This window comes from Uranotaenia lowii, chromosome 3, assembly GCF_029784155.1.
Source record: "Uranotaenia lowii strain MFRU-FL chromosome 3, ASM2978415v1, whole genome shotgun sequence".
Lineage (NCBI taxonomy): Eukaryota > Metazoa > Arthropoda > Insecta > Diptera > Culicidae > Uranotaenia > Uranotaenia lowii.
In genome coordinates, this window is record NC_073693.1 from 294,795,637 (window position 1) to 294,808,257 (window position 12,621).

At 32.7% G+C, this 12,621-nt stretch overlaps 1 protein-coding gene across 1 annotated transcript in view; it reads left to right on the plus strand.

Moving 5' to 3' along the window:
• Positions 1-40: 40 nt before the first annotated feature.
• The window catches only part of LOC129753600 (cytochrome P450 4C1-like), a 15,087-nt gene continuing 2,506 nt past the window's right edge, over positions 41-12,621 (plus strand). The window contains exons 1-4 of the mRNA XM_055749434.1: positions 41-206; positions 11,416-11,610; positions 11,712-11,867; positions 11,928-12,536. Of these exons, the coding sequence (XP_055605409.1) occupies positions 41-206; positions 11,416-11,610; positions 11,712-11,867; positions 11,928-12,536 (1,126 nt within the window). The remainder of the gene's footprint in view (positions 207-11,415; positions 11,611-11,711; positions 11,868-11,927; positions 12,537-12,621) is intronic.

Consider the following 12,621-nt stretch of genomic DNA (forward strand, 5'->3'; position numbering starts at 1 on the left):
TCAGTGTCATTTTTGGAAGTGTTTTGGGATCTACACCGCCATGTGGGGCGTAATACTTTTCTGGTGTTTGGCCACTCTGGTTGCCGTTATTATTCACTACAAGTGGTCCCATCGGAAAATCCTGGCTGCAACTTCGAACATGAGTAGCCCCCTAGCCCTACCGATCATAGGACACACGTATCTGCTGTACAAAATCCGAAAAAGTCGTATGTTTCAAATTTAATATGCTTATCAGTTAAGAATTGTATACGTATCCAACTAGTTTTAAAAGATCAATTTTCTTCTTCTCTACTGTTGAGCCGAAGTTATGTTGTTCAGGTGACAGTTGAGTTTTTTTAAATGAATAGATTTGAATGCTTTTAAATTTGTTATCTGAGTCATACTTAAAACTAAGAGTTTTGAACCGAAGTGGTTAGAAGTTTCTGGTAAAGAAAAGGTGTCATAATTAGTGTCATCAACAATTTTTATCCTTACTAACAACTTTGGAAAATCTTAAGTGGCCATTACATCGTTTAAGAAAAAACCATCACGAACATCCATATCCTGTCCAAAAATAAAAAAAATATTTCAAAACATATGCTGAACAACCCCTTTTAAGGAGGGTATTCGAAAAAAATGCAACACTTCGTTTTCGTTGGTCAAGTGGTTTTTGAGATAGCGTCTCATATAGAAACTTATTGAACAAAATTTGTTGGGCAGAATAGAGAAAAAAATCAGATTAGTCCTTGTCGGAGTTCCAAAAACAGCTGGAAATCAACTAATCGACAAAAGTTCAGATGGTAAATTGTTTAGGAATCCTAGAAGATCTAACAGTGAGCTAAAATGTGAATAAAAGTGAAGATGATTGATTCTGTGAAGTTGAGCATTGTGAGAGGTTTTATCAAGAGAAACTTGAAAAAAGGTAAATTTTTCTGACTGGTTCATCTAGCTGACAAATAAACATGTATGACTTCATTTCTAGAAGGGAGAACAGCTGCCAACCGGTAAAATTAAAAAAATACGGTGGTCAAATTGTGCGCAAAATATTTCGACTGCCAGTAGGAAGATATTTTGAAAAAAAATATTAATAGACAGCAAAACGAATGCTTAAGCGGGCACCTGGCAGGTTTCCAACCCGAAACTTTTTATTGAGAAGTGTCTAGAAGTTGAGGATCCTGACGGTCTATGGAAATTGCAAATCAGTCGATGTTTCATAACGATTGACACGATGACTGGCTAATTATACAAACACGACTGCATCCAAATGCAACTGTTTTACCTGCATAGCACTTCAGTAGGTCCCAAAATGTTTATACTCTGTTTTGGTTGGATCTGGAATCGTGCCATTACCTATGCAAAAAACTGGTGGAGTGATAGATGGTCAAATACGTTGTTTTCGCGGCGTAGGAGGACAATCGGTTGAATTTGGCATAACTTCGACCAAAATAAAATTTTTGAGTACTTTTATTGATCAAGCTTCAGAAAATAGAAAATGTTATCAAAAATAGCATTGATTGGGAAAAATGAAGGTCATAGAATACATTATAAATGGCGTGAGTGGTGCCCAGAAATAAAAAACGAAAATCTTCTGTTTAAGACGCTATCTCAAGAATCATTTTATTTAACGTCACAAAAGTTTCCACATGTACACATGACATTACTAGGCAGCTTGGCTGAAAATTTCATCAATTTCCATCCATGCATTCAAAAGTTATTCCCAAACAAAGTGTTGCTTTTTTTCGAATACCTACACACCTTATTAACCCAAAGTTTTAAAAAAAATCCCCCGACACATAAAAACATTGTAAGTAAAAAACCTTAATAAAACCATTTGTGAATAAAAAAAAAATCTGAACAAAATAGACCCAAGAATCGTTTAGAGAAAAGCATGCTTGAATTGCAACTTGATGATTAACATAAAAATTCTATAAATTACCTCGCCTTTTTTTTAATTTTTGAAATTAGCAACATAAGACATGACGCTGCGGTTGTAAAATGTTTCAGGATACCGGTTCAATGCGATCGACGATTGTTTTAAAAGTCCTTTACGTCTGTTTTGAATACGAAAATATATCCCGGATTTCCTTATCCTAGGAACTCACTAAAATGGCTGAGTTAGCAAAAATTGTGAACATGTTAATCAAAAGAAGTGTATACGCATTTTTTAGTCAAAGGTTCGTCATCATAAGCGTTTTTTTTTTACTATTTTGGTCAGTTAGACGTCCAATTTTCATCCAAAATTCTTATGAACGAACTAGATGCAAGAGTACAGGATCGAGTTCTTCAACAAAAAAAATCTCTTAGTGAAGCCAGAGAGCGCAACAGGCATCCAGAACTGATTCAACCAAAAATAATGCTCTGAAAAAGAGTAGGGCATGGTGAGGAGATGCCTTGCGAGGGTGTAGGTTGAAAATTATTGAGGATCAGTGATATACTGATTAGACCATGGATGACCAAACCGTAGCCCATGGGGCAACATTTAGCCCGCAAACCCTTCAATATTATGAAAGAGGAATTATACTTACTAAAAAGAGCAAGGTTATAACATTCATGAGCTCCTGATTTAAAACACAATGGTTTAAAAAGATTCTTCAGATCTTTTTTCCAATTTTCGTTCTTTAACATTTCAATCAAAAATTATACATTATTTGATTAAATTTCTTAAAGGGGGGGTAGGGTCTAACACTTTCAAAAAATCGATTTTTTTTATTTTTTTATTTTCTTATTGGAAAACATTTCAAGAATGCTGTGTCAAATTTTCAAGTCAATTGAAGCAAAACTGTAGAAGTTATAGGCCTTTATCTCCTCCTATCTAATACTGCAAGAAAGCAAGAGCAGAAACTTCAAACGCGTTTTTCTCGAAAGCACATTTTTAAAGTCCGTGGACATCGTCATTTGAAAACTACTTATCCGATTCTTTTCAAATTTGGAACATATTTTCTACATATAAAATACCAGACCCCAACGTTTTTCTTTTTCGATTTTTTTACTTTGGGGAGATTTTACAGGTGAAAAATGGCGGATTTTTAAGTGAAAAATCGTAGTTTTTACTTCAAACAGCCACAAAAATTTCATAAAAATATTTTTAAGCTAAATTAAAACGTTGGGGTCCAGAAAAACATCTATTAAACATATTTTGCTCTGATTTTTTGACTTCAGATGATTCTGTGCTGAGATACAGTGTCCACCGCAAATCCTGTTTTCTAAAAGGCATCCTCGAAAGTGCTCCGTCACCGGCTCATTATTCAATATTTTTCTACGAAAAAATTACTAAATGTTCTTTTAACAATGCTTTGTATAATGCAAAAAAATCGAAAACATTTGTTTAAACGATAGCTCTAGAAAAAAAATCGTGAAAATGGTGTTTTTTTATACCCGTTAGACCCTACCCCCCCCCCTTAAACATTTAAATTTATTCTTCGTTTAAATTAATTCAACAGTTTGACACAAAAGCCAGACTTCACCAAAATGATAAATACGCTGAGTTGATCCCGGACTTGAATTTGAGAATATATTTAAAGATTTTGAAAAATATCGTCTGCTTTTTTATATAATTACAATATCATTTGTAAAACGTGCTGTGGTACTCAGTTAACTCTTTGGAAGCCCAAATTTATTATTTTCTGAAAAATCACAGCAGCTTACAACTAACAACTTTTGTTCTATGTAAAACTTCATAGATAAGGTAAATTTATACCAATTGTTTTTCAAATGTTGAATAACCACAATTTAAACAAAATTTAACCATTTTTCTGCGGTTGGAAACATATTAAGACTGACTCATAGTTATGTATATTTTTTTTGTTTTTGTACTAATTGTACCACAAATAACAGAGATATTTGAACTTAAACTTGAAGTAAATATTCTACATATATTTCGATTTCTCCTCTTTCTTTCCCAACCCCGCCTTTATACGGTGTATATGTTGAATTTTTTCTTCCTAATTTTTGATCATTTTTTTCTCAAAAAAACAATCCAGAATGTTTGTAACTGCCAATCATTTTTTTAAAATCGAAAAAACAACCAAGGACCAAAGATTTCAGAAACTACCAAAATAAACAAAATCCAAAAATTTATCAATTTCTAGTTTTCTCATGTTTTTTTAAGTTTTGTTTGCTGTACCTTTTGACTACTGCTTGTCCAACATTGATATGAATTTGCTAGATTAACATGTACTGAAACATTTTGAGCAAAAAGAAGGTCAAATGATTTTTGATTTAAAGGATTCAAGGAAAAATGTCATCAGGTTGGTCTGGAAGAGTTTTATAAAACATATTTGAAAGCAAAAAAGTATTCTGCATTTAACAAACATAGTTTGTTGGAGCTTTCACTTTTTGGAAACCCGTACAGACATGTAGATCTTTTAAATTGAATGATGCAAATGCCTATTCAACGAATTACTGATGAACATTTGAAAAACTTTTCACATGTAGCAAAACAACAACATTAATCGAGATATCAATCTTTTGAATGCATGATTTTTTTTTTTTAATAAGTATAGCTCAGCAAAGTTGAAAAATAAATTTCGAATTTGTTTTTATACGATTCAACAACTGTTTATCAAACACAGTTGTTAGTGCTGGCTGATGTTTTTGATTGTTTCAAGGTTGCCGAAATCACAGATAAATCTATGATTTAACAGAACTTTGAGCAAATTTTCATCGAAGAATCTGTGTCGCAGAACACAAAATTTTGAAAATATTCACAGATTTAACAGATTTTTAAATTTTGATACGTTTTTCTAAAATTCTCATCTTTTATGTCAGCATTAATTTTGGATTCCTAACTTTGTATTGGAAAGTCATGATAAGATTTTTATTTTTTATTTTGTGAAGTTCAAGTGAAGACACAATTTATCATGACTTTTTAATAAAATAAATTTTTTTTTTTTTTCAAAAAACCGTAAAATCATAAAAAGTCAGATTTTTTTACCAAAACTCAGTCTTTAGCAATTATAACTATTATCTTAAAATACCATTTTTATAAAAAAAAAAAAGTTGATTTTTTTTTCAATTTTCCTCATATGTTCTCTGATATCTCACTGAAAGGTACATTGAGAAAAGATATAGAAATACCATTAGTCAATATCTTTCAAAATTTGTGTTATATATATTTTGTGTTTTTATAGTCATTATTAAATTGTTTCTATAGTTATAATTAAATAAATATAATAATAAAATTAAAAGAAAAAAAAACTTAAGATTTTTGTTGCCCGCAGGCCATTCTTATTTTTGAAATTTGGTCGAGCGGCTGAAAATGTTGGCCACTCATGGATTTAGATCATGTAGTTCACTTTTGTAGCCTTTTTTGGCTGATCATATTGAGATTTACAGTGATTAATCCTCATTCATTTTCGAGTACTCTTGCTAAGTTTAAGCTCATCTTAGTATATTTTCAACAAGCTGTAAGGGTTTATGTAAATAGTCCATTTTTCTCAAAAATTTTCGTAGATGTGTTTCAGCAAACCATTTTATAGTAGGATGGCAGCCAAATGGATCATGTTGAATTTCGCAAATCGACCATATAAATTTTGTAGATTGGCCCAAAAACCTGGCATGAACGAAATTTCAGATCAATCGGACTAGGTTGAGGGGTGCCTTGAACCCGGTTTTTGACCTTCAAAATCAGCAAAGAAGGACCAAAGAAATCGAAAAAGGCGAGATTTCAATTTTGATGTGCTAAATGACTTAACAATGCATAAAACGTCGAAATCTGGTGTTATCTGGAAAAAAAAACTTTTTTTTTAATTCCATTTTGTGAGAGTTAGCTGTTTTTCGGAAAATCGGTGTTAATAACAAGACAATGTGTTAAGGAATTTATCCAGAAGGTTAACTTAAGTTTAAACTTTTGTGAAAGAATCTATCCGAAAGTTTAACTTTAGTTGTAAAAAAAATGCCACAGCTTACCCAGCTAACATGAAATCGTAATAGAAATGATAATTCAAATCGAATATTAAGGCATTTTCAATAACTATTGTAAACACGTTGGTATTGAGTGATTTTCTATCATTCATTTACGACAAGCTTTGCCCGAAAAAAATTTAATCGGATAGCAGTTTAATCAATTCGTAAATATGTCTCCAAAAAGTTGAGAATATGCCAATTCGACATTTACGATTTTAGTGAACTGATTTACGATAAATGGGCGGTCCTTCAATTGACAATCTCTTCCTTTGACCGGTTCGAAAAAAGAAAATCTCACCTATAGAGCTATAGTGTGTATTAAATTAACTGATGAGTTGGCATCGTGGTAAGATACCGGACTGCGAACTCGGAGGAGTGGAGTTCAAATCTCGGTCGAGGAATTTTATTTTTCGTTTATTTTGCTTTTTTTTGGGAGAATCGAATCGTTGGAATCTTGTCATTGTAGATATATCGTCTTAGCACATATTGCAAATCTTCTGATCTCATTTGAAAGATAATGAGCAATAGCTATTTCGGAGGTATTTTGCCCATAAATAATGTTTAAGTTTTGTACCTAAAACTTAACCTAAAGTTAGAACATTTTCAAAAAGTCGCACTCAATATTCAAATCCGATAATCTCGGGATAGGGTGGACCAAATCGCAAAATTTGAGTTGAATTAGAATCCCTATTCTTTACTTCTCAAAACACAATGAAAAAAATTTATGCAACTATTTAAGAATGTACTTTTATTTAATAAAATAGACACTTGAGTTATCGTCCAAAAGTTTGGGATCACTTAACTTTAGGTTAAGTTTTAGGTACAAAACTAAAACATTATTTATGGGCAAATTACCTCCGAAATAGCTTTTGCTCATTATCTTTCAAATGAGATCAGAAGATTTGCAATATGTCCTCAGACGACTGAGATATGAACGATCAAAATTTGCATTTTTTTTAGTGGGTGATCCCAAACTTTTGACCGGCAGTGTATATGCTATTTTGGTAAGTTTAATACAATCTTTTAATCTGTTATATTTGTTGGAATAATTCTGTTGTTCCTGCGTTATACCTTCTTAAATGTTTGCTGGGTAATAACTAACTCAATGAAATAGAGATAGTATAATAGTTAAAGCTAAGCAATTTATTATTTCTCATCAAAATTAATGTAAGAATCAGTTAGTCACAATAAACAATAACTATGCCAGAGAAAAGTAGTTTGGAAATGTGCATTAAAAGCTTAATAATAACTTTAAAAGCTTTATATATTGGATACTAGCAGACCCGGTAAACTTCGTCTTACCATGTTCAACTTGGCGTCTATTTCCATTTTTTTTGCTGTTTGACTTAAGAAAAAGCATCAAATCTTGAGTTGTTAATCGTCTCGCTTTCTTGAACATGTCCTAGTTTTTTTAACATATCCATCTTTTCCGTTTGCTCGAATTGTCCCGCTTAATTATATCGGAATCAAATTTAGGAATTTCAACTTAATTCAACGGGACTTTTCATAAATTGTTAAAAAATTCTTTCCAATTAATTTTACATGCATCTTACATGAATCCTTTTCATTTACATTTCTTTGATTCGGATGCTTTGAATATTGCCGAATGCTATCAGGTAGCCCGTTGCAAATTCGAATTTCTCAGCTAAAAAAATCCACTCTTCATAACTTGTTCCATAAATAACATATGTTGATTATATCTATGTTTCATTGATTGTATACCATTTAGTTGGTTTATTTCGTTTTGCTCGAGTTCACTCGGATTTCAGGATTCAGGATGGAATTGAAATCAAAATTTTCTCATTTATTATAAATTCATTGAATATGGAACTTTATGGAAGAAGAATTTTGAAAATCGGAAAAATTTTTGGATTGTTTGCCCAATATTCTGCCTAGCGCAGCACTTTCAGCTCCCGAGTAGCTTTGAATGGTATATTTTTTAAAACTGAAGAAATAAAAACATTAGAGAAGATTTTTTACACACCATTTCAAGCAGCTTCACTTTCCTCACCTTTGGAAGCAGTGGTTATTTATATCCATATTTTCATCAAAATCATGTCAAAAAAAAGTTCGCCCTTTTTTATTTGTTCGAGCAAAAAATAGAAGTTAAATCAAGAAGACATGATTTATTGGGTTAATGTTCAAAGGAATTTAATTTGGTTTTGAAAGGAGAAAATATAGGTTTAAATTTTTTGTTATTCAACCGAATTAAAGCATTTTTATTTTCTTTTTTATCCTTAAAGACATACCTGAAAATTTAAACCATTGTTGTCTGATTTAAAATTTTCCTAAACAGTGTTGAAGGTGATTAGCTATTCTATATCGGATTATGTGATCTTTTCAAGATTCAATAATATTTAATTGGAATGCAGGTTTAAACAAATTAAATACATAAAAAGAACTCATCTTTTAAGGCTACGATGATTTCATGAGTTCATTATTTTTTCTGGTAATTTTCATGTAAATTTACCTCGAAATTTAAAAATGACAGGAGTTAATTTTTTTCAACACTTTTAGGTCATAATAAAAACTTATCAAAAAAAAAATTATTCTGCTGGAATACCAATCACAAAAAAATTTTCAACAAAAAATCGAACTTAAATTCTTTTCTGTGTAGCCAAAATATGTTGAACAAAAACACACATTTATGTTAAGGGGGAGTAGGGTCTAACACTTTCAAAAAATCGATTTTTTTTTAATTTTATTTTCTTATTGTAAAACATTTCAAGAATGTTGCGTCAAATTTTCAAGTCAATCGAAGCAAAACTGTGGAAATTATAGGCCTTTATCTCCTCTTATCTAAAACTGCAAGACTTCAAACGCAAAAACTTCAAACGCGTCATTTGAAAACGACTTCACCGATTCTTTTCAAATTTGGAACATATTCTCTACATATAAAATACCAAACCCCAACGGTTTTCTTTCTCTTTTTTTTTTTTGCTTTGGGGAGATTTTACAGATAAAAAATGGCGGTTTTTTTCGTGAAAAATCGTAGTTTTTACTTCAAACAGTCAAAAAAATTTCATAAAATTTTTTTTTTAGTAAAATAAAATCGTTGGGGTTCAGAAAAACATCTAATAAAAATATTTTGCTCTGATTTTTGACTTCAGATAATTCTGTGCTGGGTACAGTGTCCACCGCAAATCTTGTTTTCTAAAAGGCATCCTCGAAAGTGCTCCGTCACCGGCTCATTTTCAATACTTTTCTACGAAAAAATTACTAAATGTTTATATACATTTATATACATTTGTTAGAACGATAGCTCTAAAAAAAAATCGTGAAAATGGTGTTTTTTTTACCCGTCAGACCCTACTCCCCCCTTAAGTACGTACTTGAATTCTGTGTAAACAAACAGGGAACCTGTAAACAGTTTTTTGGTGAACGATTTAAAAAATAAGTTAAGTTTATTCAGTCAGATTGTTTATTTGGGCCCAACCATTCATAAATTAAGAAATCATGTATACATTTTTTGTAAATGTAAAATGTAAATGATGAACGTTTGCACTTTTTTGCATTCGGCCTTTAAATGAATATCAATCCTATATAATCCATTTTAAAGGACAGGCTCTTGTTCAGTTCATATGTCTGTTCATTTGCAACGGATTTTGAGGTTGTTCTATAAATTTAAAGGCACTTGATACAACTTCTGTGAAGCACATTTGTACATGATCGAAAAATATTTCTAGTGTATTGGATTATGAACCAAATCTTTCCACTTTTCTTTTTTCAAATGTCCGCAAAGAGTCATACCATTATTTTATATGCATCAGTACTAAATTCATATTATTCAGACAACAATTCCTTCTTTAAATAATACGAATTAAAGTTTTTTTTTTAAATCGTTTAAATGGTTTTGATTTGATCGGCAAAATATCAATCTGGATCAAATGTAGGCGTCATTCATTACTATGTGGTGTACAAATGATCTAGGAATCAAGAAGAAAAAACACATCTAGGCTTCATATGGCCACCACATGCATTGAAATAATGCTTGGTTGAGAAATGCGCGCCCAAATATTCCCACTAAACAGTATGCTATGCCATAGTTACTAACCTCCTACGACGTTTGCTCGCGACGCCTCGACCATGGAGACGAAAAACAAACCGCCCGGCGCCCAAAAGAAAGAAAATCTCGAAAAAATTGAAGGCCATGACTTTAATTTGATTCAATTTATTACAAATTCAATGATTACGGACAATTAATGCGACTTTTTGTTGTTTTTATTCGATATAAACCGATTCGCATGCCCACAGAATATTCTAAAAATAATATCATTTGAATCGGTTGGGTCATTCTGGAGGAGTAGTACTACAAACACCGTTACAAGAGAATTTTATATAATAGATAAAAAAATAAACCATGTCTGATTTTTTATCAATCTTTAGATAAAAAATCATTGAAATGTTTTTCTTATCAATTGCGTTCTGCGTTTCATAAAAAAAATTAAAGTTTTACTGAAATCATTTTATTACATAAGATGATTTCCAAAGTTGCAGGAAGTTGTAAGCATCGATGATGAGAATTTATTGTAGGGAACTAAATTTTAATATTTTTTCTTTTGAAGTATGCTTTTGAATTTCATATGAAAATAGTAATGAATAGATCGTTACACTAATCAAAAGTGTTTCCTGATCATATCCTTTCACACAAACCTCGAACTTAAAACTTTTTCTGCTAGGCCGTAAAGCGCAATATTGTTCATTTATCCCTTTTTCTCTTTTCTCAACCTTTCTATTGACTATTAGGACGTGGCCGGTGCCGTTATTGATGTTAAAAGAAAGAGCATCAGATTTGGGACTTGGGAATGATCCTCCACACAAAATTGATGGCCTCGAGCCTCAAGTTCGAGCCCAAGAGTAAACATCGATCACAGCTGTACCGGATAAGTTTTTCAATGACTGTCCGCCAACTGCATCGTTGATATAAGTCGCGGATGACATCAAGATGTCAAAACGACTCTGCATATCCGACACAAAAATATTCTGGGTATAAAAATCTAGTAAATGGTCACATTTTCAAATGTGATGGAACGTATTAGAGAAACATGAAATATCAAAAAAAAGAAAGAACGTCAGACCTAAACACAAGAATTTTTCGAAAAAGATACAACGGCTCACCCACGGGACTTGAACCCACTTCAATATAACGGCGCGTTAGCCAATTACACTACGGTGACCGTGACGAAATAGGCTCGATTTCGAATCGAAAACGCTCACGGAAGAAGGTAGTAAGTTGCTATCGAAATACCGGTATATGATCTTTTCATTTACCGTGGTTGAATTAAAAGGAATCTTTCGTTTGCTTTGATTCAGTAAAATAAAATAAAATCAGTGGGTATTTGAAACCGTTCATTATTCAACAGAATACATTCTGTGTTACAAGTATTATTTTATCCTTAAAAAAACCTGTGCGTTGTAAAATTTCACAATTGAGTTTTTTCTTCAGTTTCTTGTAACTTTTAAAGCATTTTCAACTTTTTCAACTAGTAGTAGAGATGGAATATCAAAAGGCATTTTCTCTTTGTATTCCAGCTAATTTTTTCAACGGCCTCAAGGCACTAATAGACGTTTTCTCATCGCCATCGTGTCTACACGTAGGACCGCTAGTTCACATCATAGTCTACGAACCGGAACAGCTTCAAACCGTTCTCAACTCCCAGCACTGTATCAGCAAACCGATCCAATACAACTTCTTCCACGTTAATCGGGGCATCTTTGCAGCTCCTGGTACGAATTTTTAAATATTACTCAAACTGATATTATAATGGATAATAAAGTCTTTGTCCTACTTTAGTTTCTCTGTGGAGAATCCTGAGGAAATCTTTTAGTCCCTGTTTTGGTGCCGGAATGTTGCCAAAGTTCGTACCCATTTTCAACAAAAAAAGCGTGGAGATGGTCAAATTGCTGGAACGTTACCTCGGTAGAGGGGAATGCGATATATCACTCGATATTGGCAAATGCACATTGGACACCATTTATTGTAGGTATTTTCAACCCTCCATACAATAAGGACGATAATTGAATTTATTCGCTATATATTGTAGCAACCGCATGTGGTATGAATTTAAATCTTCAATCATCACCGGATGGAGAAAAACATCTAATAGGACAGCACAGATATGTGGAAACAATTTTAAGACGCGTTTTCAATCCCATCTTTTATCCCAACTGTATCTTCCGAGCGTTTGGTGATGGGAAACAATTTACTGAAGCCCACGAGCAGATGCGAGCCGTATCGTACAAAGTCATGGTGGCTAAGAATTCAGAGAGACCTAAACCTGTTATCTCTCAAGACAATGATGACATAGAAGGCAAAAAGCAGCAAATGTTCATCGACAAACTATACGAGATGGTCCGTGAAAACAAAGTGGTCCATAGAGAGGACATCATCGAACACTTGGACACAATTTCGTTTGCCGGTAATGATACCACTTCCACGACTTTGGTCAACTGTTTGCTGATGCTAGCGATGTTCCCGGAAGTTCAAGATCGAGTCTACCAAGAGATAATGCTGTCTTGTCCCATTGATGATGTCTCCATCGAAGACGCCTCTAAACTCATCTACACGGAGATGGTCTGCAAAGAAACGATGAGACTTTTCCCGGTGGGACCAATGCTGGCTCGTACTGCCACGGCGGACTTTAAACTGGATGGTTGGTATCTTAAAGTTAAATTTTTCTTGTCCAATATACTTATTGCACGAATTTTTCTTCAACAGATAATAACACGATTCCGGCT